The 27,288-nt window shown below is 39.6% G+C and overlaps 1 protein-coding gene across 1 annotated transcript in view; it reads right to left on the bottom strand.

Annotated features, from left to right (window-relative positions):
- LOC122806482 (potassium voltage-gated channel subfamily D member 3-like) overlaps positions 1-27,288 on the bottom strand; it is a 495,277-nt gene that overhangs the window by 49,858 nt on the left and 418,131 nt on the right. Inside the window, exon 4 of the mRNA XM_044076958.1 lies at positions 23,008-23,064. Within this exon, the coding sequence (XP_043932893.1) occupies positions 23,008-23,064 (57 nt within the window). The remainder of the gene's footprint in view (positions 1-23,007; positions 23,065-27,288) is intronic.

Below are 27,288 nucleotides of genomic sequence, written 5' to 3'. Positions count from 1 at the left end.
TTCTTAGAAAAATCATAAACTCTTGTCACTGATCTGTTTGGTATTACACTACACATTTGGAGTGTTAAAAATGTTACAGATCTGAAGTGCTAAAGGTATTTCTATATTTAAAACTAGATTCCTTTTAGAAAATAATGGATGAGTGAGAGAGATTAAGAAGTGTCTGAAGCATGCTTTTGTTTTATATCATCATTTAGGGAGAATTTTACAACATCATTAAAAGTTGGCCCATTGGTATGGTAACTTGAAATGATAGTACCATACATACCTTTCACCATACTGGCAAACCACATTTGTAGTTAACTCTCTAAAGGTGTATGATGAGGAGCAGATAACTGACATGCCTAAGGGTAAGCAGTTCTTCTCTGGAAAGGGTGGTTTAATGGTTCTGTAGTTTGGAGACTTCAGATGAAGATTTATTTGGATTCTATAATGGACTACAGGGGTCACTCATTGACCTTCCCTATTGTGGGTCTGCTTCTGGATCTTTTCTGGGTGTTCTGATTTGTGTTAAATTTTCCTCGTTAGTAATTAAAACTCATGGAGACTACAGATTCTTTCAAGAGTTGTTTTATACTCTCTGATCTGGAGAGATAAGTGGTTAGAATCCAGCAAGGACTGACTAGTATAAGAATGTGTGTGTTATACTTCACAACCTCTTAGAGCAAGAAATTTGGACAAAACCTGACCTAATGGGGGGACAGATTTTAAATATTGCTCTAATAAACTTAGAAAGTCATTAGAATAAGAGGATTTGTGTTAACATGCATTTCCTGAGTGATATGAAGTCTGAAACTTAAATGTATGTCATTATTTAGTGACTACAGTCCACAGATTATCCCAGTGATTTGCCAGAAAACACAAATTTTATGATAAAAAGAGCAAAAGTCCAGATAGTTGAGCGCTATGGTGTGTGTGTGTGTGTGTGTGTGTGTGTGTGTGTGTGTGTGTGTGTGTGTGTGTGTGTGTGTGTGTCTTTCTCTCTCTCTCTCTCTAGAACTAGGTAGGACTGGTCTCAGCCACAGATCACATGTACACTTCCACTCAGTGGGTCCAAATGGCGAGATGATAAGTCAGCAAGCAATGGAGAGCGGTATTGCTGGAATTAAATTCATCCTCACGTCTTGGTGAGTACCTTCACAAGGTGGACCCTGTTTTTTCATAAAATCTAACCAAGACGACACTGACATATAGACTGTATTTTATATAGCATACATCATAGACACTAGTAGGTTAAAAATAAAAAGATAGCTAGATGCACAAGACCCAGGATAAAAAAGTGCCCAATCCTGATAGGTGCACTAGTGCCAGGAATGGAAAAAAATTAGTGTAGAATCCTCAAGACACAGAAACATTCCTACAATAGGGCTAGGCCAGGCCCAGGTGGAGGATGCCCCCCCTGTTGTAGAAGGAAGTACTAGTACACACAAATCACAAAAATTGATTTTGCCAGAAAAGAGGCATAAAGAAGATAGGGTGGACTATTGAGGCTAAGAAAGAAATTATGTATTGTTACTATTATGCAAGAAGTCCAGAATTTCCAGATAGAAGATACACAAAATGAATAAGAGAGAAATTAGAGGAAAGAAAAATATTTGCACAAGAAAAAACTGTCAGAAGCTTCAAATAAAAATTTGTGTTCATTAATACTACAAATTTGTGAAAAACATTGTATAGACCAAGAAACCTTGAGCCATTTGGAAAAAGAAGTGACTGAGGAAGTCTGAAAATATAAAGAACAAGCTCTAGAGATTTTTGAAAGGTATAAAAAAGAAATATGGACATGGGAAAGAAAGATAGATCTGATATGGTGCAATATTTATGCAAAAGAAAAAGCCAAATTAATCAATCAATGCAAAAAAGCAGCCCCAACGATATTCAAAGAGAAATACAGGCAAAGGCATCCAGATATGGAAAATTTCACAATACAAAAAATAAGATCACACAGAGGTAATGTAGAACAGAAGATTAGTAAAGTAGAAGTTAAAAAAAAAATAGAAGTTGAAGTTATGGAATACCTGGGAAGTGAAGGGTTTAGTGTAGAAAGTCTAACACAGGTTATATCACAGCATGATGGAAGTACAAGTCCCTCAAGTAAGGAGAAACTGGAGGATAAGGAGACATCTGAAGAAGAAATATGGACATGGGAAAGAGAAAGAGAAAGAAATTTAATATGGTGCAATATCGATGCAAAGGAGAAAGCAGAACTAATTAATACAAAAACGGCATCAAAATTATTTGAATAGAAATACAGGCAAAGGCACCCAGACATGGAACATTTTACAATACAAAAAAAAAATTAGAGGAAAAGTAGAAAATGCGATTAGTAATGGAGAAGTTAAAGAAATAGAAAACTGTGAAGTGAAGGATTGAGTGTAGAAAATCTAACTCGGATAACATCTCAGCAGGATACAGCAATGGATCCCCAACTTAAGAAGAAACCAGTGGAGAGGGAAACATCTGATCAGTTGCCATATGAAGATACTCTGGAGCCTTCCACAGGAAACCAGTATAAACGTTCAGGTGGAGTTGCACAGCAAGGGAAGGAACAGGAAACTGTGCCAACTCTGACACAGTCAATGTTCTGGAGTGATAGGTCGTTGAGTTCCCTTATGAAAGAGCAATGGACCTGACACAGGCTGAAACTGAAGAGAATGGGACACAGGAAGATGCTCTGGATCTTTCTATAGAATGCCTACAAGATATGGAGAACAAAGAATGTGCCCTCAGTTTAGAAGAAAATTATCCAAGAGAAGAGTTGCTTAATTTAATAGAGACGGACAGACATATTAAGATCAATGAAAGAAATAGACTACAGAAAGTCAATAAAACCCAAAAAGTTAGAAGTTTGATAAAACAAATGAACACAGTAATTAGGACTGTTCATAGAGATGCATGTGATACAGAAGTAAATAGGATATATTACTATACAGCTAAATTAATAACAGATACAGTCTTACCACAAAAAATACAGGGCAGTAAGGGAAAGGAAGGGGAAAAATTGAACAGAATTGGGAAACAAGGCAAAAGTAATTGAAACACCACCAAAAAAAGAAAAAGGAGATACATTTTGGAGAAATATCTATGAAGATCCTGTGGAACATAACAAAGATGCTAAATGGATAGAAGAAGTAAAACAAAGAATAAGAAGTTCAAATGTACTGGATATGAAATGGGATGAAGTAATGGTCAGAGAGACTGAAACAATTAAGAAAAGCTCCCATTGGAAAATCCCAGGCCCAGATGCAATACCTAACTTCTGGATAAAAGTATTAACATGTTTACCTGAAGATTTAGCTGTGAATAAGAACTATTTGTATGCACACCCCGAACAGACACCACTCTGATTAACAACAGGAAAAATAATGCTCCTACTTATGAGTGAACCTGCAAGCTATCCTAAAAACTATAGACCAATAATTTGCCTTTCAATGACGTATAAACTATACACTGGAATTGATGCTGGCAGAGTTTATAGTCATTTAGAAGAAAACTCAGTTATGGCAATAGAACAAAAGGATAATAAAGTCATATGGAGCAAAGGATCATTTGTTGTTAAACTCATAATGGAGAACTGTAAAAAGGGGAAGAATTTATGTATGACATGGATAGACTACAAAAAATCATTTGACAGTATTCCACATTCATGGATAAAGGAGTGTTAAAAAATGTATAAGATACACCCAGTTTCGCACCATACAGTTGTACAGGAAAATCATTAAAGAGAGAAGTTAGAAAGTAATGATACACATTGTAGTTTCTGACTTCACAACCCTCACAAGATCATTCACTATAAAGTTGGGAAATTTTGATGCTATCAACTGTCTAACTTTCCAGGACCAATATATGTCAAAGATACAATTAACAGTTCAAAACAACAAATCCAGATATACTAAGCATTAAGTTAGCTATGCACCCTAAACATCAGACACAAAGCTTATATATCCCTGAATCCAAAAGATAGAAAACAGGGATATAGCACAGTTATCATCACTTGCACAGGATGTTGTGGGGAGGGGGGCAGGAAGCCTAGGCTGACACATAAGGTTTGTGAGTGTGTGTGAATAAGAAAGAGAAGCAGGCAGACAGTTGGATATGGCCAGAAAGACAAAATAAATAACTGTTGTGTATGTGTCTGTAGGGGGTAGAGGGCGTTTGGACCCGGACGATTCGCCCCCGGATGGTTGGACCCGAATAAAAAAAATAATGTAAGTGAAGCCGAAGCACATCAAAGCATAAATAGAAAAGAAAGACTGTTTAAACATTCTTAAAATTGGTTTAGACAGTCTTTTTCTTTTCTATTTATGTGCTTCGACTACTCTTACTTTACAAAACATGCAATTAGTTAGTTGAATTAATTTGTAGTTTGTAGTTTAGTTCGGTGTACATTATTATCTCTACAACAGTGCAAGTGTCTTAGCTTTGTAGGTGCAGGTTCAGTTATTTATTGTAGCCGGTTTAACATCATATCTTTTGCATCATCGGGTGTTTGGTCTGCATTTAGATAATTTTTACTTATGCACTATATCCATTGTTCCACAGATAATATATAGACATGATACGGATCCATAAATAATATATAGACATGATACGGATGCACATGTTTATAATTTGCCAGGTCAAACGTTCAGTCCGGTCATTAGAAAGTAGCGTTTGAGTGAGCTTACTTATTTTAAAGGTTTTTATTAAATTATATTTTGATATTAGATATGTTTGTTTTTGGTGATGCACTCAAGCATATGCTTGAATGTTACATCCGATCGCTTATGTGTTATCTTTTAGTGAGACATTAATATCTGCTTAGGTTGCTATGACAACCTGACACACCATGCTTTATGTACACGTACAGGAAAGTACAGGAGGTTAGTTTCACGATTATGAAGCAGCAGTCATTAGGAATACGTCATTGAATGTGGGATCCTTTTAAGGTTTTTTTTTTTTTTTTAGTAAGTAGTAGTTATTACTATGTGAATTCGTTTTCAGTCATTCATGTATATATTCGTTATATTTTTCAATATGTTTTATGAGATGTGCACGTGCAGCAATGTTTTGTTTAGTTAATTAGTCACTGGTTATATGATTTAGGCTTGACCAATGTGGGATAAAACATAACACTAGTCATTATATGTTAAATGTTTATGTGTTATATTTATACTAACCAATGTAATAATTAAATTAAATAAAAATATTAAAGTAAAAAATATATATGAATGAATAAAATCAAGCCAACACAAAAGTACAGGAACGGAAATTGGCGGGGCAATACAGTCCACATACACTATTCCAACCACTTCTGGTCACCAGTTTACACAGTATTCACTTCAGCACAAACTAATTCAAAGTCCGATCAGGATAAAAATATTTGAATTTATTAATCCAATGACTTGATTTTATTCATTCATATATTCAGGATTCGGGACTCTTGGGCGGCAGTTGGAGTTTGTTAAAAAATATATATATTTACAATGAAAAATTAACAGTGTTATTATTGAATAATTGATTAAGTAATAATATAATGATAAAGTACTTACTAAAATAAATGAATATATTTGGGGTCAAACTGTCCACTAATAAAATCACATATACAATACATATAAATTTATACATGAAATTGTATAGAAATGCATTGGGGGTTAAACCATCCACGTGTGAATAGTCCAGGGTCGAACTGTCCAGGGCTGAATAGTTCTGCTTCCTCTGTAGGGATCCTCCAGGTGAAATTGGTGTGTGAGTGTCTGCATGAACACAGCCAAGCACTATGCTGGCGCTACAACTTGGTATGTCAGACAGGTGTCATCCATGCATGGTAGAGTTGGCAGTTCATTGTTTGCATCCCCAACCATGAGAACGGGCTCTGCCAGGAGTTGCACTGGCACATCAATGCCCACAGTCAGATGCAGTGCCACTACCCGAACGTGACTTATGTCTGCTAGATGAGCTTCCTTCACAGGAATGCCCAGGACCATGGCCTGCCATGTCTGGGTGTGGACAAAACACTCACTGATGAAGCAGTGGAAGTACTGCAACTCTTGGAGTGTGATCAGGCACAACCACCTTGGCTGACAGCAGATGATGTCGCTGACCTATGCCCAAGTGGATGCCGTTTCCCTCCCAGCAGACATTCTATCACAGACACCACTTGTTCCAATGTGTTATTCACCTGATCCATTAAATCAGTAACACAGTGGAGGCAGTCACACGTATCAGACTGTGCCACCTTTACAACCCTGAGCATTTGTCTGGAGCACCTATGGGACTATACCTGTGCCTCCATGATGGCCCTAAACATATGTTGAGTGGCATGGGAAGAGGCACCTGCACCAGATGAAGGAGGCCTCCTCCAAGCACCCCTTTCAATCCTCCTGTGTGGCACCTCACCCACACTTTGACTATAGACAGACTCAACAGGCACTGAAGCCATAGTAGCTACACTTTCCTGATCAATGGCCTTGCCCTTCACCTTTCCAATATCTGTGGCCTCACTGGAATGGGCAGACATATGCTTACTGACTGTGTCTGATGGAACTGCATGGGATGGCTGTATGTCAACCTCAGTGACAGATTCAACCTCTGCACCCCCTGATTGTGCCTGAGTTAGGCCACCGTCATCATCAGAATCTGCTAATACACTGACATCAGGTGGCAGAAGGCCCTCACTCCCACTGTCATGATCACCTGTGGTAAATAGTAACAAACACATGAATACATTAATGCCTACACCACTATACTGCAATATATGCTAACAATGTAACAGTGCTGCTGCTATTGCAGCCAGTACAGCGATACACACAACAGGCCTGACATCAGCAGCACACACTAAAATATTTCTTTAAATTGCTCAGCAGTATTGACATAAAAATGTTTGGCTTACCATCTGCAGAAGAGATTCTCCTCTGTAATCCAGATGGTCTTGGAAGAAGATAAGCAGGAGGTAAGAGCAACATCATCACAATTAACAGTAACATAGGGGATAGTACTGCTACCCCTTTATATGTCCATTAAGTATAGTTTCAACAAAAGTATAACTTTCAACTCAACCCTGAGCTAATAACTGTAGCAATCTCTAATTCCCCCCAAAAATACATGTGACACAGAAGTAATGTATTGATTTCAGTTGTTTTACTATACAACAGTATTCAGCTGTTGAGATATCAACGCCTACCTGGAAGCTCCTCCTAGGATGTGCTTGCTATCTCTGACACAGTTGCTCCCACATCCAGGACATGCTGTACTGCACTCCCCTGTGAGTTGTCTAGATCCCTGATATTGGCCAGGAACTCTTAATTGGGTGTTAGTGATCATTCCCTAGGAGGCCCTCCCCCTGTACCCATCTGGTCACAGCCCACTGCAGCTGCTCTCTTCTGGCAGATGTGATCATGTCAGTGGCCCTGTGGTGCACCTGCTTGTATATCCTGCCATGGCCACCCATGGCATTTAGATCAGCTACTATCTGTTGCCAAATTTGTATCCTACGTGCTGTATCGCCCTGTCCCCTTTCCAGCAGAAAAGCACCATTTTGCTTAAAGGCATCCACTATGACCTGGTTCTCAGCATCAGTGAAGGGGGTGTCTCCATGGAGTGAAACACCTGGGTGGCATACTCCTAGGTGTCATAAAAGATAGCAGAAGTATGATACACATAGTAGTAACTTGATTAAAGTGTAGCTTTCATTCTAAGTCTTTTGGATTAAGCAATTGGGCTTCAGACCAGTTGTTTTACATTAGGAAGGTTTGTGGCCTGCACTGTGGTGGCAGGACAGGTAGCTTACATCCTTCTAAGTTGGGAACTGCTGATTGAGGGCTCAGTGTCTGCTATTCTAAAAGTGTATTAGTTCTGGTTTAAGCACTTGGGCTTCAGGCCAGTTATTTTACATTAAGAAGGTTCGTGGTCTGCACTCTTGTGGGAGGAGAGGCTGGACTCTGCCCTTCTGAGCTGGGAATTTCTGGTTAAAGGCTTATAGTGCCTGCATATTTGAACTGTTTCTTACTGAAATTGGTACACCTTGTTTGCTGTAGCATAGACTAGATCCAGGCCTGCTATCTAGCTTTGTTTGTATGCTTGTTGTTTGTTTGCTTGTTATTTCCCTGAAATGCTTATTCCACCTAAAACGCGGCTTTTCAGCGCTTCTGTGGATCCCTAGTGATATCTGCATTGCTTACTGTACTTATTTCCTTGTTTCACTTGAAAGAAAGTTACTGTTTGTCGTTTTTGCATTTAAGTTACCTGGCACTTGCTCACTAAAGCAATTATATAAGTCAGCACTAAAAAATTAAAAGCACTACACCCTCACAAACTCCCCTTGAGTACCTTGTTCCCCATTGGCCCTTTTTTTCAATTATAAAGGAATTCCCAATACTACTCTAGCATGTCCAAAGGTCAGTTGTCACTCTCCTCTCCGGTCCAGCTGGTGAATCTGGGAATCTTGAGGCAATGTTACAACTGCCTCATGTACACAGACAGCCCTCTCCTCCTCCCAACAAATTCCAACACATGTGAGAGATGCAACCATTTAGCCAAACTGGAGGCTACGCTCTCTCACCTCAGTACTGGCGTAACCAGTCAGGAGGAGAAGGAAACCGTACTCACTACAATTCCAGTCTCACATAGACATACCACGACAGCAAACCAAACACATAAACACACAAAAACATACTCGGAGGCTATAAATAAAAATCTGCCTAAGAAGCAGAGACCTCCAAAGCAGACACCCAAGCAACTGCTACCCCAAAACAAAACACGTGCAACACATAGCTCACAAAGCCAGTGTGCCAAACAGTCATAGCCCTTAAGGCTAAACAACACACCTGATACACTGACGTCCCGCTCACCAGGCTGAACAAGGAGGAGGTCACGGTGAGCTGCCTGTCAGGCGCTAGGATCCGCCACATAACACAAGCACTCAGGTCACTCCAAGGCAAGTACAAATATGACTCAGTCATTGTCCATGTTGGTGTGAATGACCTGAGACGTACCTCCCTGGACTACATGAAAAGAGACATAGAGGAGCTCTCTGAGCATATAGCCCAGGCCGGTATGACCCTGACCTTGAGTAGCATCTTACCCTCACCAAGAATGATGCCACGATATGAAGACAAGATGATCAATTTCAACAATTGGCTTAAGTATTGGTGTCATTCAAAGGGGATCCAATGCCTGTCAGCCTGGGATGACATGCTCGACAAACCATGATGCTTCGCTAGGGACAGCTTGCACCTGTCACCAATGGGCTTTTGGATATTGGCAAAGGCTCTTGCTACCCCCATAGTGCCTTTTTTAGGCAAGGCTCAAAAGACAAACCCACCTCCATCGGTATCACAAGGGATAAGAAACTAAGAGTAATGCTACTCAACGCCAGAAGTCTAAACCTCAAGATGCACGCACTCAAAACTCTCCTTAGCATGGAGAACATCGATATCTGTGCAGTAACACAAACCTGGTTCAAGGCTCCCGAGAGCACCCCAGCACTACCAGGTTATACCTCATACCATGCTTTTCGGCCCCAAAACTTGGACTGAACCACAAAAGGAGGGGGAGTATCAATATTCGTCAAAGATACCCACACCTCCAGGTTGGTGGCACAGCACGAAGCATCAGAGACTATCCATGTGCTACTAACAGTGGGTAAAACTTCCTTCCAGTTTAGAGCCTACTACAGACCACCCTCCCAAACCCAGGAACCCCACTCGGCCTTCCTGAGAACACTGGAAAATATGAAGGTCTCTCCAAATACCATTATATTGGGCGACTTCAACTACCCAAACATAGACTGGGAGCATTACTCTAGCTCCAACACCCTAGCTCCAACACCCTAGCCCAAAGGTTCCTAGAAATTATAAACTCAAATGCTATGGAACAACTTGTTACCACTCCCACAAGAGGGGAAAACATACTGGACCTGATCATCACCAACATGGGGGCTCTATGCTCCAGACCAGAAGTGTATCCCTCAATGGTAACATCAGACCATAAACTAATCTCACTGGATATTCACATCCCGACCCCACCCCCTGCCCAGAAAACCACAGTGAAAAACTTCTCTAAAGCAAATTTCACACTCCTCAAAACCTAGGTCAAATCCTTCAAAGCCCCCGGGCCTGTGGAAAATATGGCCCAGACCGCAGAATCCTTTATAACGCATTCTATGAACACCTTCAGGAATGCATGGATCATGCAATCCCAAATAAAACCAAGACCCAATCCTCCAAAGGCAGACATCCTGTCTGGTGGACCCCAGCCATAAACAAACTATACAATAGAAGGAGGAAGCTACTACATGATAGAGCAAAATCCCAAAAAGGGAAGGCATCTCTGATCAGTATTAGCAAAAAACTACGGGCACTCATAAAATCGTCTAAGGCCAGCTTAGAGAGAAAAATTGCACAGGACACTAAGGATAATCACAACGCTTTCTTTAGTTATGTTAGGAACCTGGGTGGGAATTCCCAGATATGCTCAGAATTAGTCCAAAATGACAAAAAATACACTGAACCCACAGACATTGCCAACATCCTAGCTGACAGGCTCAGCGCAAACTTCTCCCCCTCCTCCCCACCAAAAGGGCAAATATCTATCCCAGCAGAGTGCTGCCCCCCTGACATCTCAGATGCTCAGGTAAGAGCCACCCTCTCCAAAGCAAAAAACACAGCATCAATGGGACCAGATGGTGTCCCGGGCTGTGTCCTACATGAACTCCAAGAAGAGCTAAACCAAAATATAAAACTACTGTTCAATCTCAGCTTTACTACAGGATATGTACCCAAAGAGTGGCGTACAACAACAGTGGTCCCTCTCCACAAAGGTGGTGCCTCAACGGATCCTGGAAACTATTGCCCCATAAGCCTGACTAGCTTGGTCTGCAAAGCTATGGAAAGGATCATCATGGACCTCATAAATAAAGATATTGGGGACCTACAGACACTGGATCCTACCCAGTTCGGCTTTGTTAAGGGCAGACCCTGCCTCTTAAACCTGGTCGATTTCTTTGAAACAGTCACCAAGGCCATTGACGAGGGGAAGGTGGTCCACACAGCCTACCTGGACCTCGCAAAAGCCTTCGATACAATACCCCACTCGGGCATTATAGATAAGCTCACCAGGTTAAATATAAACCCCTATGTCACTAGATGGGTTGCAAACTAGCTCAAGGACAGAACCCACATGTTTAGAATTGCTGGAGCCATGTCAGACTCCAAACCAGTTACAAGTGGCATCCCACAAGGCTCAGTCCTGCGACCTATCTTGTTCGGTATATATTTCTTGGAGGTACAGGCCAACACGGAAGAACTGTGGCTGACCAAGTTCGAAGATGACTGCAAACTGGGCACCATAATCGACTCTCCAGCCGACACAAGCATCCTCCAAAAGGGCCTCATAGAAATAGACAACTGGTGCAAGAGCCATGGCCTCAAGCTAAACGCCAAAAAGAGTATAGTCATCCCCTTTGGCAAAAACAAAGTGCCCACAAATTACCACATAGGTGGTAATCCATTAAGTACAGAAGAAGTAATTAGGGACCTGGGGACCCAAGTTGATAGCAATCTCTCATTTGACAACCACGTGGCCGAAGTGGTTAGAAAAACATTTTATATAGCCCACCTAATCATGAAGGGATTCACATCTAGATCAGGGGAGGTCATCATGCCTCTTTACTCATCCATCATCAGGCCCATAATTGAGTACAATGCCCCTTTTGGGATGTACCTTACCAGACACCTGCAGCAACTGGAAAGACCCCAAATGTACCTCACCAAGAGGATCAAAGGGCTCAAACAGATGCCATATGCTGCCCGGTTAAAGAAACTCCAACTCTACTCAGTGGCATATCGCCTGCTCAGAGGTGATCTGTGCGTGACGTATAAAGCCATGTCCAACCCGGAATTAATGGACATGCTGCACCTCATAAAATCCAAATCCTATCGAGCTAAGCGCTCGAGAGACTTGAACCTCAGCACTGAAATAAATAGGACATGCTGGAGGGACAGATTCATAACCCAGAGGCTCCCTTCACTCTGGAATAAAATCCCAGTCCAGGTTAGGCAGAGTCCCTCATTGACTCTCTTCAAGAGGAATCTTGATGAGTGGATGGGAGATCGTAGGTTTACCCCAGGTATCACTTCTGTGTCACTGTTAGACAGAGGCACAGTATACTAACCTCGAAAAAAGGCATAGCAAAATTAATTTAAAATGGGTGGCGAAAGCTAAACACACTCTGGCTAGGCTTATAAATGCCCTAGGGCAGATAGCCTAGTATGAACCTATGAACCTATAAGTTTCACATAACTACAAAATAACTGTTCCCAGATAAAACAGAAAAGGTAGCCACTCAGTATTACCTCCTGTAGAAACATACAACAGACTACAAATGTGAAATACAAGCAACAGGCAGGATGCAAAACATGGAGAGTAACAAGAGCAACATATCCCTGTTTGTGCCATAACAGTAACTCACCTTTGCTCCCCTCTCCACAAAAGAACAGTCTATCCTTGTTTGTGCCATAACAGTAACTCAACTTTGACCTTTCTTCCCTCCCCCTAGTACAGGAAAATGAGATGGTTTGCTAACAAACCATATTTGAAATGTCAAAAGTGCAATCAAAGGAACTGTACCTGAAACATTTGTATATATTTATCACACAGCATTCCATTTTAATGTACTGGCAATCATGTATACCTTTGAAGTGGCTTGTCAAACATGCCCATGCCATCAGTACACTTCTAACCAATGCATACAGATGAAAGTGTAAAAGCCATTGCTTCAGATTTTTCTTAAATACATTCCAGCATATGCAGTATGCAGCTGACCAAATGGAAGCATGCCTTCTGAAGTTCAGTACTTCTCTGTACATATATATCCTGAAGAAAAAGCATTATCTGCAGTCTTCCCAACATAAACTAGTTTCCTCACCATCAGTTTGTCTAGCTGCACAGTGGCCTTTTTATATGGTGTAGATTTAGGGTTGTTAGCAAAGTGAAGATGCAAATGAGGTGTGAATTTATTGATACTGCTAAACCCCCCAAAAATGGATCCATGTAAGAGATGTAAACATTGTGTAGGCAAACCCTCAGTGTTTGTTTTTAATGATTTGCAACTGTGAATGATTAGTAGTAGGGAGAAAGAAAACACAACAGCACTGCAGGCTACCTTACTTCCACTGGTTGTGTCAGGTTAGATCTACAAAGTGTTAGATGTAAGGTTGGAAATGTAAGTAAGCAGAACGCAAGTCACAGGTTGTGTTCCTTAACATCCAACCTGCCCTTCATTTGTTGGGAACTGGATATGATATTATTTTCATTTCATATTCTCACACATGTTAAGGTGAATGATATAGAATGGCTTACATACTGCATGTCTCAGATTACTGCTCAGATAAATGAAGGATGGCCAACAAAGACAGAAATTTAAGACAGAGGTCTATAGTTACATCCAAAACTAATAAATGTACAAATAACACTTGTATGGTTTGATATCACTGTAGATGGTGTTGCAGTTGGTTGTATACAGATTGAGTTATGTTCTTTATTGCAAAGCTGTTTGTGTAGAAAAGAGGGATAAGACACTCATCCTGTGTTCTGAAGGTGCATTGGAGTGAGAGTTCAAATCCAGACCTGTGTAGAAATACCTCATGTGTACTAACATGTTCTAGTGTGTATGTCATAGATTGATTTTCCTCATTTCAACTACCTCTCCCTATTTTTACTTTTTTTTTCTTTTTTGGCCACTGTTTGCATGATGAGCAACTTAGTGCAAACATGGGAACCCAAGAAAAATTAATTTCAGGTTTGGCTGTGCTTATCTCGTTAGTGAGAAATGTGGCACTGTGCAAACTGGACCACTGGCCAGACAGGACCCAGACAGCCAAAAACAGAAAACAAATGCATTCAATTAATACTATTGGGCATCGAGCAAACCTGCTAAGTTATGTTTCACAGCTGTTAACAGCGAGACCTTAAGAATGATTAGTAAAAGAGAGAATGTCATGGTACTAGTCCTGTGGCAGTAGGTGTAAGTGTAGGGCTAGAATACAGATCCTGGGTTCTTGTACAGGCTATGCAACCTTTGTTTTACTTTTGTGACATTGCAGTTTATAATAACGAGTGGCAATATATTCAGGTATTTTCTCAACCTTCTTGTGGCAACAGGTGTAAGTGTAGGACTGCCATACACATGGTCCTTTGTTTGAATACAGGATATACAGGATATTCCATACACTTTTACTGTTGTTTCACTTCCCATTATAGTCACTTATGACACATGACATAGAGGAGCTGATATTAATTATATGTATGAGGGCTGAGACACTAGTATTGTGTCAGTTTTTTTTATTCAGCAGAAGAGTTGTGTTATTGTAGCATTAAAAGTTAAATATAGCTTTTTTGGTATTTTTTTTAGAGGTATAGCAAATTGAGCATGCATATCCCAACTGTAAAAGCAAGCATGTATGTATTAGTCTGTAGCACAAACCAAGAGTACAATATTAGAATATCAAACTGAACATGCATATCTCAACTGTAAAAGCAAATATGCATGCAGTAGTCTGTAGCACAAACAAAGAGTGCAATATTAAACTTTAGTCAGAGGTTGTAGGTTCAAATGCCACACTTTCCAACTACACAATGCTGCTAATTCTTCAATTATATTTAAATTAAATTCAAACCTCTATACCAGTGACACAAATGCCCTGTTGTAAACTGTAATCTGTGTAATAGGAACACACATATGTGCAACATATGCACATGTCAAGGAGTACTTGCTGCAATCTGTAGTATAGTGTGCATCTATTATGAGCTTGCAGCCTTAAAAGTAAAGGTTATCTGTTAGGAGTTGGTAGTCTTAAAAGTAAAAGTTAAGATAATAGAGTCAAATAATTGTATCAATTCATTGTATGTCACATATGAAGGTACTAAGCTTATCTCTGTTTTTTTTCTCTCACCCCAACCCTTATCTCTCTTTTTTTTACTTTCATTTTATTTTATTTTTGTATTTTTTTCAAATGTTATTACGTCATCAAAATATGTCCATGTCATCCATGTGTACTACATCACTAAATGCTCCACAACACAGTGGGGTAGGCTTGCCCCACAGGATTCACCTGCCTCCCCTCCATCGGCTCCAGCACCATTGCTCAGCATGTCTGGGAGCCAATAGGTAGTTCTGCCCAAGAGGCTGGTCCAGTGCTATCTTCTGGGAGCAGTGGTGAAGGTGGTGATTTTATCACTCTCGCTGAATTGCCAGGGATGGTGCATATGGTTGTGTATTGCACTGTTGGTGCATGCCTATGCTGGCTGAAGATGTTGCTCTTCCTTATTTTGCAACATAGCAGGAGGAGGAGAAGAAGATGTCAAGCACTTCAGCCAGTGACTGAAGTGCTTGACATTGATGACAGTCCAGTGGATGAGGACGTGATTCTCACTGTCACTCATCTTGATGACCATTGGTTCAGGATGTCCCCACCCTCACCCCAATCATGGTGTCCCCCAACCTTTTGTGTCCATCACCATCCTTGTCTTGTTTGTCTTGTCTGTCTGCAGTTGCTTCCTCATTTACCCAACTTACCTCACCCAGACATTCTTACTTCCCTTCCCCAACATTCTACTGCCTCTACAAAAAAAAAAAAGGGGGGGGGGCACCTGTCCCAGAAAAAACTAAAAATCATCCAATACATATCTCTCCCTGCACATGTGTCTTCATGACACACTTCATCTGTTCCAGTTGGCTATATGACATGATTGTATTGTGGTCACCCATCTCTCTGGAGGTGATGGTTCAAATTAAGTTAATATTTTTGACATATGTTCACTTTATACAGTTAAAGAAATGGATAGTAATGGTAATGTCCTATCTCCCTCTTGCACATTCCTGCCCTGCTTTCCCTTTGTTCTTCCCCTGCTTGCTTCCCATTTCACCACTGTCCTATCTACACATTTCATCTCCTTAAGGCATTTTTGCATGAAATTGAGCATTGCACACCAATGAGCAGCAAATGGTAATGACAGCAATGTATTTACATGTATTAGATGTGGTGGCAATGTATTTAAGAGTATTAGATACACCTGTATTTGAACCCAGTACCATCTGGCCCCAACAAGGAATGTATCAATGTATTAACACATGCTGCCACAGAATCAGTTAAGCAGCAAGTGTATTTCATAGACTGACTACTAACTTTCAGACTTTAGTAATGCAGCTAGCATTTACGCATTGCTTATCTACACGCAAACGTGTATCTTGTATGTGTATATACTTTGCTAACTGTTGCATAAACCCGCTGCTCACCGTGCTATGGAAATACACATATTATGCTGTATTACTACTGTTTACTGTCCATTCTATGTCCATTCTCAGGTCTACTTCATATTGTCGAAGGTCAGCAATATCAAAGCTGATATTGTCAGCACCAAATTAGTGAAAGCAAAAAACATCTCCGTAAGGGGAGATTTCCATTTAGTTCAATGTAGTGCAGTCTTGGAGTTGGTATATTTAAGTAGGGGGGTATGGGGGGTGCAGGGGAGCTTTCCCACCTCCATGCAAAGTTAAGTTTTTATTTATTTTTATTTTTAGGCATTTGTTTTTATCTTTCAATGTTTCAGAATTTGATGATATGGTGTAGACCATATCAGATTTGATATTCTGAAACTTCGATAAGATAATATAGATGTCCATTCTCTGTGTATGACATCAAATTACATGGAAACATTACAAACTGAGGGCCCTATCTAACAATATGTCACATATTTACAATACATCTATCTGTTACCACCCCACAAGCACTGCAACCCTGGTGTCTCAGTACTGTTTCCACTGGGCTACAGTTTCAAATGTTTTGTGCTATGCAATGCACATCATCAGTCTGGTAACATGCAGAGCTATAACTATTGACCCATACACCTAAAAAGCCTTATGTGCAAGGGTAGTGCAAGAATCACCATGGACCATATCCACAGGGACATAGGTGATGTTCAACATACCTGACCCTATCCATGTTGTTTTTGTCAAGGGTAGATCATGCTCATTAAATATTGTGGACTTCTTGCGATGTTGACTCCACAGACCTGGATGAGGGATAATAGGACATACCCCCTATGTTGACTTATCCAAGGCCCTTTGCACGATCTCCAATTCATGAGTTATAGTGAAGATCTCCCATGTGGAAATTAAGCCATACAGTAATACAAGGATAGGCATCTGGCTCCCTGACATAACATACACACTCTCAAAGTTAAGGACTGCATCTGTACCCCAAACCAATTGCCATTACACTACCACAAGGATCTGTGCTGGGCCCTCAACTGTTTGCAAACTACTTCCCTAAAGTGCAGGTAATGGTAGATGGCCTGTGGTTTACCAAGTTTTCAGATGACTGGTAACTGATGCACTGAGTCCTCCAGTGATGGTAACATATTATGGAAGGGGCTGACACACACAAATGATTGGTGCCAAACTCACAGACTGAACCTTGAAGCATACAATGGCTCATTGTCCCCTTTGGCAATGAAGTGTCCCTGCTAATTATGATGTACATAGCACCCATCTAAGCTCAAACACCATGGTGTGAGACTTGGGAACACATGTTGATAGCAATTTGCACTTTCAGCATAATGTTTCCATAGTGGTTACTCACACATTCTGCATTGTGTACATCATACATATGGACATCACATCCAAGACCAAGGCAGTCATACTTCTGCTGTACTCTACCATTATCAGACTATTAATTGAGTATATTGCTTCCTACTGTCTGTACCTCACCAGACACCTGCAGGAATTGGAGAAAACACAGGGCTTTGCCTGGAAGACCACAGGGCCCCCAAACATGACATACGTGTAAAGACTGAAATACTTGTCAGTGTACTCAGTATCATGCAGACTTCTAAAGGTGATCTGTGCCTGCTCTACAGAGCAGTCTCAGACCCTGCCCTACTGGAAATGCTGTACATCTGAAAATCAAATAGGACAAGAATAACTTGCCTTAGGGCTCTCATCCTGTGACTTAAATAGAACATGCTGGAGAGACAGATATAGCACCCAAAGACTCACACTCCTCTGTAATAGACTCCCACTGTGTGTGAATCAGTGCTCCTCAATGACCCTGTTCAAGTGCAACCTTGACTACTATTTGGGTGATTGTAAAGTCACCTCTGGGGTGGCAACTATGTCCCTCGTGGACAGGGCCAGTTGGTGCTGCTCACAAAATTGGTCTACTAACAATGACCATCCAACAATGCTCAATAAGGGTACTTGTGTTTTTACATAGCTAGGCTTCTAAATACTGTAGAGCCATTAGGCTAGTAGCCTCCTATGAACATATAAAGCTATGAGCCTATGCAGGTCTCCCAACATTTTGTCTCCAACATAGCCTGCTGTCATCTACTATAAGTTCACCTGCAGTCCCATAAAAGTCAGACTTTTCCATGGTGATGGCTTAATGTACTGTGTTCTGAAATCTGTGTACTTAGGTAGGAGTTCTGTTCTATCTGCATTCAACTGGGCATGTGTGCCTGTGTGTCTAGCCATGAGAGCAGAAGTGTGTATCCTACAGTTACCACGCCAATCCCAATTTTTGACAGTATTTTGATGCTTGCATATGCCTACACATCCATTTCACGCAGGTCTCTCAACTGCTTCTCTCCAAAATGCACTGCTGATATCATCCACTACAAGTTAGTCTGCAGCTGTGTAAAGGTCAAGACTTGTACAATGATGCTTGCATAAAGTACTGAGTTTTGTGTGTGTGTGTGTGTGTGTGTGTGTGTGTGTGTGTGTGTGTGTGTGTGTGTGTGTGTGTCTGTGAGAGAGCTGTTGCCTGACATTACAGAAAGCATTTTACACCAGCATGTGGGACACTGTTATATTTTCCTTAACAGACACTGCAGATGTCATCAGCTGTATGAAATTTTTGGATATGCAGTACTCCCAATAGGGTAGATGTAGAGACTGGTCTGGAGGTCAGGCAGAAGTCACCTCACACTATGCGATAAAGATTACAGTGACATGCCATGGTTTGTATGCCCTGTGTTATCTTGCTGAGAAAGCCCTGTGGTCTCTCTAGCTGCTATACTGTATGTGTCTGGTGAGGTACATGAAAAAGAGAGCATTATACTCTATCAGTATTCTGATAAGGCTTGACTACAGTGCTATCATAAAATCCTAAAATTTCAATATGATGTCACAAATTATGATGTGCACACCACAGGCTTTTAATACCAGTGTGAACACTTGGTAGTAAAAGTTCAGAATGCTATCTACATGTGTTTCCAGTGCTTGCATTGCTGGGTTTCTGCATATCAGGACTGTTGTCAATCCTGTGATTAACATGGAATTCCACTTTTCAGATGGGCAACATTACAAACACACATTTCTGCATTTATTTGTAGATCATGTGCCTTTGTCATCATTCAGGTGTGTGTGTTAGCTCCTCCTGTACTATGTTATTACCATTGGTAGACTCAATGGTTTGCACACAATATGCAGGAATCAGGAATCTTAGTAAGCCAAAGGTCATATACTTTAGCCTGAACTGTTGAGAATAAAGTTCAAACCCTGAAGGGCCAAGCACAGATCCCTAGCCTTTGCCAGTAGTGACACCTCTACTGGTATAGGTTGATTCACCAACTTTCATATGATGTGTTCTGTCAGTGAGCCACTTAGTTACCCATCATTTGATGTAAGGATTAATCCCCAGCTTGGAGGTTTTTTCAATGATACTTCTGTGGGGGATTGTGTCAGAGCTTTAGCCAGATTACAACAGGCAGTATGCATTGTTTTACCTTCTTCCAGGCCTATCACATGGAATCAATGGGCAGTGACAGCATCACAGATCACCTGTGGCATGACTCAGCATATACACCTTCCTGATATGGTTGAATACACACACAGTTCAACACACCCTCTACACGGCCTATGTTCCCATACAAGGGTGTACATCAACATGCATCCACCTGAATTGAGGGGGCAGCACCTGATGCATGCATGTATAGAGACATCCTGACTCTTCTCAACTCTGAGGTAGACCAACATGTCATCATGGACCTCTTCTGCATTGGTAATATTCCATGCGTGTGTTACATCAAGTTCATTACATCTGATAAATGTCCTTAAAGAAAGAGGTCATTGAGGGCAAATATGATGACAACAGTATCATCTTGTGGAACATTAACAGGTCAAGACATTTGACACAAATGCACACTGAGGTATTCAATCAACACTGTCATATATGGCCATAAACAGCTATATCACCAAATGAGTAGACAAGTGCACCATATACGTGGCATCTCACTGTGTTGAAATGTGTGACGTGATCTGTATGTCAGGTTCAGTGATAAGGTTGGTACAACAGGGGTATCTGCTAGGCCCTTTTCTGCCCATTAAGTAAGTGATGGGCATCATAGATGACATACACATGCTGTGTCCAAACAGCTGCCTGAAGGACTACAAATTATAGGCAATCAGTGACTTCAACTGTGATATTAGTATAACACAGTCAGTATCAACACATACCAAAAACTGCTGTCACAGCCATGACAACACCTGCACTGACAAGACACATGGAGGGAAACACACCACCCAAGTATAATGTGGACATTACACCCCATAATCAGATCAATATGTATGTGATCCATGTCCTGGGGTAGATGGTAAGTGCTGCATCCATCAGCATGTGGTCACAGTGCTGACTACTCCCTTGAATGTAACACAAGTACTGGGTATGTGAAGGACATGCACATCAGAGGACATTATACCTTCATGATTCCCAGCCTTCATCACAGCAGTAACTGTGTACAATGCATGTTTCTTCATGTACCTCCCTGCACTCCCACCTAAAACCTCCTGCAGATATTACAGTGCCAGGACAGTGTGTGTGGTTACCCTCATACAGCATGGATGCATCATAATAGCTGTTCAAGTGTGTGTGTGTGTGTGTGTGTGTGTATGTGTATGCAGGCTCATCTCTTATCACTGTAAATCACATATGTTATGTTAGAGGCATAAGATTAGTGGTGGCATTATTCTGATATTGTCCATGAATACGGTCAGTTTTTGTATGTTTTCCATGATCCTTTACCTGTGACCACCTTGCTAAGAGTACACTCAAATTCAGGTATATCATTTTACACAGCTTTACAATATGCACCCTACCCCCAAATGTATGTCTGATCCCTGATAGATGTCCTGTGCATTAGTCATGTAAGGATGCTTAACTGACACAGACATCCTCCCCATTGTTATGTCACCTTGTATGACAGTCACAGGCAACACATTTTCACTGTACAGTCCATACTGTACCACATATATATATGCTTGGTGTTGCTGCTACAACCATCTTCCATTGACATGCCCTCCTCTGCTGTACACGAGGGAGCTTCACCTGTCCTCTTTCCCGGTGTTCATTCCTTTGATTAATCTGTGTGGCCCTATTCAATACACGCACTTTTCCTGGGTGATCATTTTACATGGCAATCCCATGTCCTGTTACAAATCATTAACACAGTTTCAGTACACAGTTTCAGGAATGGGATATTCCAATACTCTGCACTGTAGGTACACTGTCCTCTACTGTGTTTGGACCATGTACTTCACATTCATACCTATCAACTGTCCAGATATTCCCAGTATGTCCAGATGTTTTCTTTATCAAATTTGTGGCTTTCTGCCATATCACTGGGATGATCTCTAGACTGATGTGACTCACTATTACATACACTTGAGTGCATACCTCTCCACTGTACTGATTTGTGCAGAATGTCCAGTTTGTGTCATATATTTGTGATTTTTTCTTCATAACAGTTTTGTTTTCTGGCAAATCATTGGTATGTCATCGCGAAGTGAAGACAGAAACTAAGGAATGACATTTGAGTTTTAAACTTCATGCTCTTCAGAAAGCTCATGCTAATATACAACCTATTTATTCTATCAACTTTCTAAGTTTTGCAAGTGCAATATTAAAAATCTGTCCCCCCATTATGTATGCCTTTGTACACATATCTTGCTGAATGAGGATGACAGGTTTGTTTTAATTTCATTCTACCACATGTCTATGTGACATCTATGGCAAATATGCCCCTATTTCTGGTTAAGTGTACCGACATCATGTTGGCCTTTGTGGAAATATGTTGCCATAACAGATTCACTGCTATCTGTGAAGCTCTGGTGGTCCTTGTGGCATTCCACGCAAATATGCAGACCATAGGTGCTCTGCTTTAAACAGAATTGCATCCATGTTCGCTTACATGGCGTCCTGGCCAGCAACACTGTTGCAGCTAGTTAACCTAATTTAGGCATATCACACATCATTAATACACATTGTGTGCTACCGCTCATCTCGTGAAGCCTACACGGAGTTTATTGAATCCTGGGAAAGTGAATATGACTGAATGGTATCTGCTATTTTTTCCTAACAGTTTACTGACTATTAGTTTTTCAAAACTAAATTTGAAACCCATGTTTACTAAACTATTTTGCTCTTGGATTTTGCAGTTTAACATGTCTAGATGATGCACCTTTCTGGAACACATCTGGGCAAGTTTTGAGTACACTAAGCACCATATGGCAAAATCCTCTACATAAAATAAGCACAGATCATAGATATGAAATGACGTGAGAAATACTAGAGATACTTGCTTAACTCAGCTGTAAAGTGTTTAATTATATGAAAAGAAGGCCTGTTTTTGCATGAGTGTGAATATCAGCTGTTTTACTGGAATTTGAGAGACAACAATATTGCCTTATTTTGTGTGGCTGGCTTGTTTTTGTATAATAGTGGTGAAAGCCTTTTGAGAGAAAGGCCTTAATGTAAAGTAATGCATTATAGAATAAAATCAGCAATAATGAATAATGCACATAATAAATTCAAACACTACATGCATCACTAAAAGTTATAGTAAGGTAAAAATTGCATTTACATTCAGAAGTTTATTAATGAACATTTTAATGAGCTATGTAAGATTTTTCAAAAACATACTCATGCACTGTTCAAAGAAAATAAAAAAAACATATTGAATAAAAATCAATACCTTGATGGTGGAGGTTCGTACTGATAACAGGGGATCATCCACAAGATAGGACAATCCCTATATGGATAACATGCCAACAAAAGATAAAAAAAACAGGATTGACTTTACATTCCAGCATTCCACATATCAATCCCAGCAGTCAATTTACATGCAGGTTTTAGGTGGCAAGTCATCCTTTGCCAATGTTTTGTTTAATCATTACAATAAAATTAAAACTGTCCTTAAAATTTGAGTCAAAAATCATATTTATTTATTTTGCAGATATACTAAAAATTATTAAAAAATGCTTTGAATAAGGCATAGTCAAGAATTTCTAGGTAAAATGTTATGAACGTTCAAATAACCTATTTTGGGTCAGCAATAAAAATAGCAATGCAAAGAATTTCACAGGCAAATACCTAGGTAAGTGCTTGTAAGCTATGTTTTTTCCAGTTACAACAAAGGATGAATTACCTCTAAAACATAATATTTATAGACTAGCAAATGCAGATCAGAACATTCCAGCTGAAACTACAAATTCCTACAAATTCATTAATAAAAGTGTAGTAACCCTTCACAGTTGTTTGCTTTAGAGAGTCTTAAATAATGAATAAGCTTTAAGAACAATATATAAGTATAATGACTATTCTGTCATGACCCTGTAAATATGATTGCACATATTCTAAGCCACTCAACATAAACAAGAAAGTATTTTTTCATACTAAGTAATGTATTAAACTTCATAATTAGACTTCCCGGGGAGTAATTATGAAATAATTGATAGTGCCATTTTTTTTAATTGATGCAGAGATCTGAATTAGGACAATTTGTTATTGTTACTTTTTTCACTTATTTTATGTCTATATGTTTGTTTTAAATAATACAAATAATTTTTGCTCAGAATGTTTTTGTAATGGAAAACAAATTAATATGTTTGTAATATAAACATATTACAATATCTCTGATGCAGTTTCCTGAAACTGACTGCAAGTGAAATGAATCAATGCTGGTTAATAGCCTTGTTTTGAAATATATAATTTAGCTAGTGTTTAAAATCTAAACAGTAGCTTCTGAGTCAGATCATTACATTTTCTCTGTAGGATAAAAAGCTGTTATTGTTACACATGATTAAAAAAATTAAACCATAAACATAAAATATAAGCTGTGGCACTCTATTAGCCAGACAATCTTTTGCTCAATATACATTGATGTACAGAACTTAAGACATATGCTTTAGCACTGAGGATCAGCGTGGAAATAAGTCAATATTGTATATACTAGCTGAAACATGTTGTGTTTAGCTCAGTATTCCAGAGCCCAAACTAAGTTATGCGTTGTAAACAGTTATCATTCATTCTTTCTTAATACAGCAGTACTGAAATTATAAAGAAAATGAAAGCCTGTAGAAGAAATAACAGAGGCAGGATTCTGCCATCTTTCAGTCTGTCATCGTAAATAATTAAGTATGGCTAGATAAAGGTTTGTCAGAATATGAGAGTTGCATTTCACCATATAATTTTACTATATTCAGTCGTTATACTGTATCTAAGTGTTCTATTTCATGTTGCATTCTTTTTCTTGGTAAACATGAAAAATGCTAGGGTTGTAATCGCAGCTATTAGAAAACTGATTTTGATGGCAAAGTATCTGATGCAAGCATTTAAACTACTGAAGGGTTACATTAGGCATTTTTGATTTAACATAATGCTATCATAGTGAAGTCAAGCTGAATGATAAATTATCTTTAAAATTTAAACAGCTATATAAAATATTTACTAAATTAACATTCATAGATCTTTGGCTTTAATGTGCAAGTTGCCAAAGAACTCTTAATAGTTTAATAGCAGGTGCAATACTTGATGTTAACTAACAATTATACTTCAGTTTAAAGATTAAACCATCAGCTTAATATGTCTTTATAATACTGACATTTATCCTGCCTTTTAAGAACAGCTTTACACTTGATGTTATAAATGTTCATGTTGCAGTAATAAGTAGGAAAACTTCATTATAAAAAAAGACAGCCATTTGCTGACTGGATATATCAGTATAGAGTAACATAACAGTTGAAAGACTGAGTCCAGCAACCATTCTCTTTTTATGTATTTTTTTTAATCAAAAGAAGACATATTTTTAATCTATGTGTTTTTTTTAGGTGATTTTCCCTTCTTGTCTACTGACCATCAAGCCCATCCTCCAACTAGTCTTGAACCCATTCATTCTCCCCACGACTCGGGGAGTCCCTTACATGAAAGTGAGAGCCAATCAGAGACGGTTGTCATCCAGGCAGCAATGGAGGTACTTGTGTCCTTTTTTGCATTCAACAGTGAGCACAATGGAGGCATTTCTATTAAGAATGTAACCCAGCCCTTGCTGTCTGATGTTGGTACTTGCATCATCATCATCTGGCCTACTACGTCCTCTCTATAAATGTGAGTTTCCTACTAATGAGAGCTGTCACTGACCATCTCCTGGGTTAATGGCTGCAAATCTGTCACCTGTAAGCATGCACTTGCAGGTGACAAAGGATCCAAACATGTAACCACTATCTTCTTTCCGCTTCATAGGGTAGTTAAGCTGACACTAGCTGTTCACTCCTGCTCCTGCCACTGCCCAAGCCTGTATGTGACCTGTGGTAGTCTGGGTCATAGTCATGGCTTTATACTTTGCCACAGCTGCAGGCATAAATGTGTTTTTTATGTGCTGAAATGAACCGTTGATATCCTCCTTCATTAAGTGTGTAGCCATACATGTGTGGAATAAAGGCTCTTGTTACTTTGTTTCCAACTGTGTAGTAAGGCTACAAATATGAGTAGAAGTCATGTGGTGTACGAACATCAGCACATTTCACTTTCCAGCTAGCATTTTTCCCATGCTTCTTATCATTCAACTTTGTTGTTCTTTCTCTTATACTCTTTCAAGGAAACAAATTCCAGAAATCTAAGCAGCATGCATTATCCTTTCTTCCTAGAATTACATATATTTCCTTGCTATTTTCTTTAAAAATTAATGTAAATGTTATTCATTTCTTTCCATACAGACAAATATTTAATTTATTCCTTATTTCTTTTCTCTCTAAAATCAGATTTCTTCCTTACATTTTTCTTCTCGGACTGAGAAGTTTCCTTCCTTCCTACATTTATCTAAATTTGCTTACTTCCTTCTTTTTTTCTTCTTACATTGAGATAAGTACTCCTGTTATCATTAGATATCTGTTGCAGTAGCCTACGCTGTGAGGGTTATAACCTGCAAAATATATGACAACTGACCATCTTCCAGAGTTTAACAGCACCTTCCACATGGCCCAGCCGTTGAATAGGAGAGCAACATAAAGTCAGCAGTTAGGATAGCAAACCTTCAAAACTTTCTTGCCAAAGTGCACTCTTCCCTACAGGCTTCAAGTGATTATAGTTGGCTAATGCTTCTACAAGGCTGGGTAGGTAAGTACTCTATTAAGGAATTTTATTTTTTGTCAGAAATTATTGGTAAGGGCTAGAACTGTGGCTTTTAGTCTTTGTTACTAAATAATTTATCTTAAAGATATTCTCTCTAGCCAGTATTCCATGTAGAGAAATTCCTTTCAAAATTCTAGGAGCTAGGCCTAGTGATTGGGGGGGGGGGGGGTTGCCATTAAATATTTATCTTAAACATAATTTTTTCACTGTGAATGTACTGCCAACTGTCTAAAGATTCGCTACCCACTTCTCAAACACTTTTTCATTGAAGATATGGACTAACCTTTGGACTCTTTGGTTCTTTCATCCCCAATTTACAAAAGCAAGAAAGCTGTAGACTGATCTTTGGTCTTCAAACTGGCTTCATCTTCACCTTCACCTCTAATGCCAATGAGTTCTTTGCTGTGGCAATTTCAGGTACCGTGGACAGCTCATCAGTTTCTTTTGATCCCTCTGGTTTTGCACCCCCCCAAGAAGCCACTAAAAACAAGGAGTCATATACGTCCTCTGTGGCTGTTCAACTGTCCCCTTTTGGCATGGGAGAACCACACTTGTTAAGTGTCAAACAATGCTCTGCCATGAAGATACCCTGTGGAGCTTGATTCCTAAAGAAGGAAGCAGTGTTTGCATCAGACTTTTTTTGGGGTGCCTTCCAAGAAAAGAAAACAAAGTTAAGCATATTTCTTCTCCCATTTCATATAGGTTAGACAGGGAACATTGTCTGGGTTTTGCTAATGGGTTATTTCACACCTTTCAATCTTTGCATTCTGTGTCTTCCCTGAATTTTACAAGAAAAAGATTTTCCAATCTTTTAGATTCTGATTCTTATTCTAAGGGACAGAATTAG

This window comes from Protopterus annectens, chromosome 7.part0 (genome assembly GCF_019279795.1).
Source record: "Protopterus annectens isolate FY-2018-M chromosome 7.part0, PAN1.0, whole genome shotgun sequence".
Lineage (NCBI taxonomy): Eukaryota > Metazoa > Chordata > Ceratodontiformes > Protopteridae > Protopterus > Protopterus annectens.
This window is presented reverse-complemented; position numbering and strand designations above follow the sequence as displayed.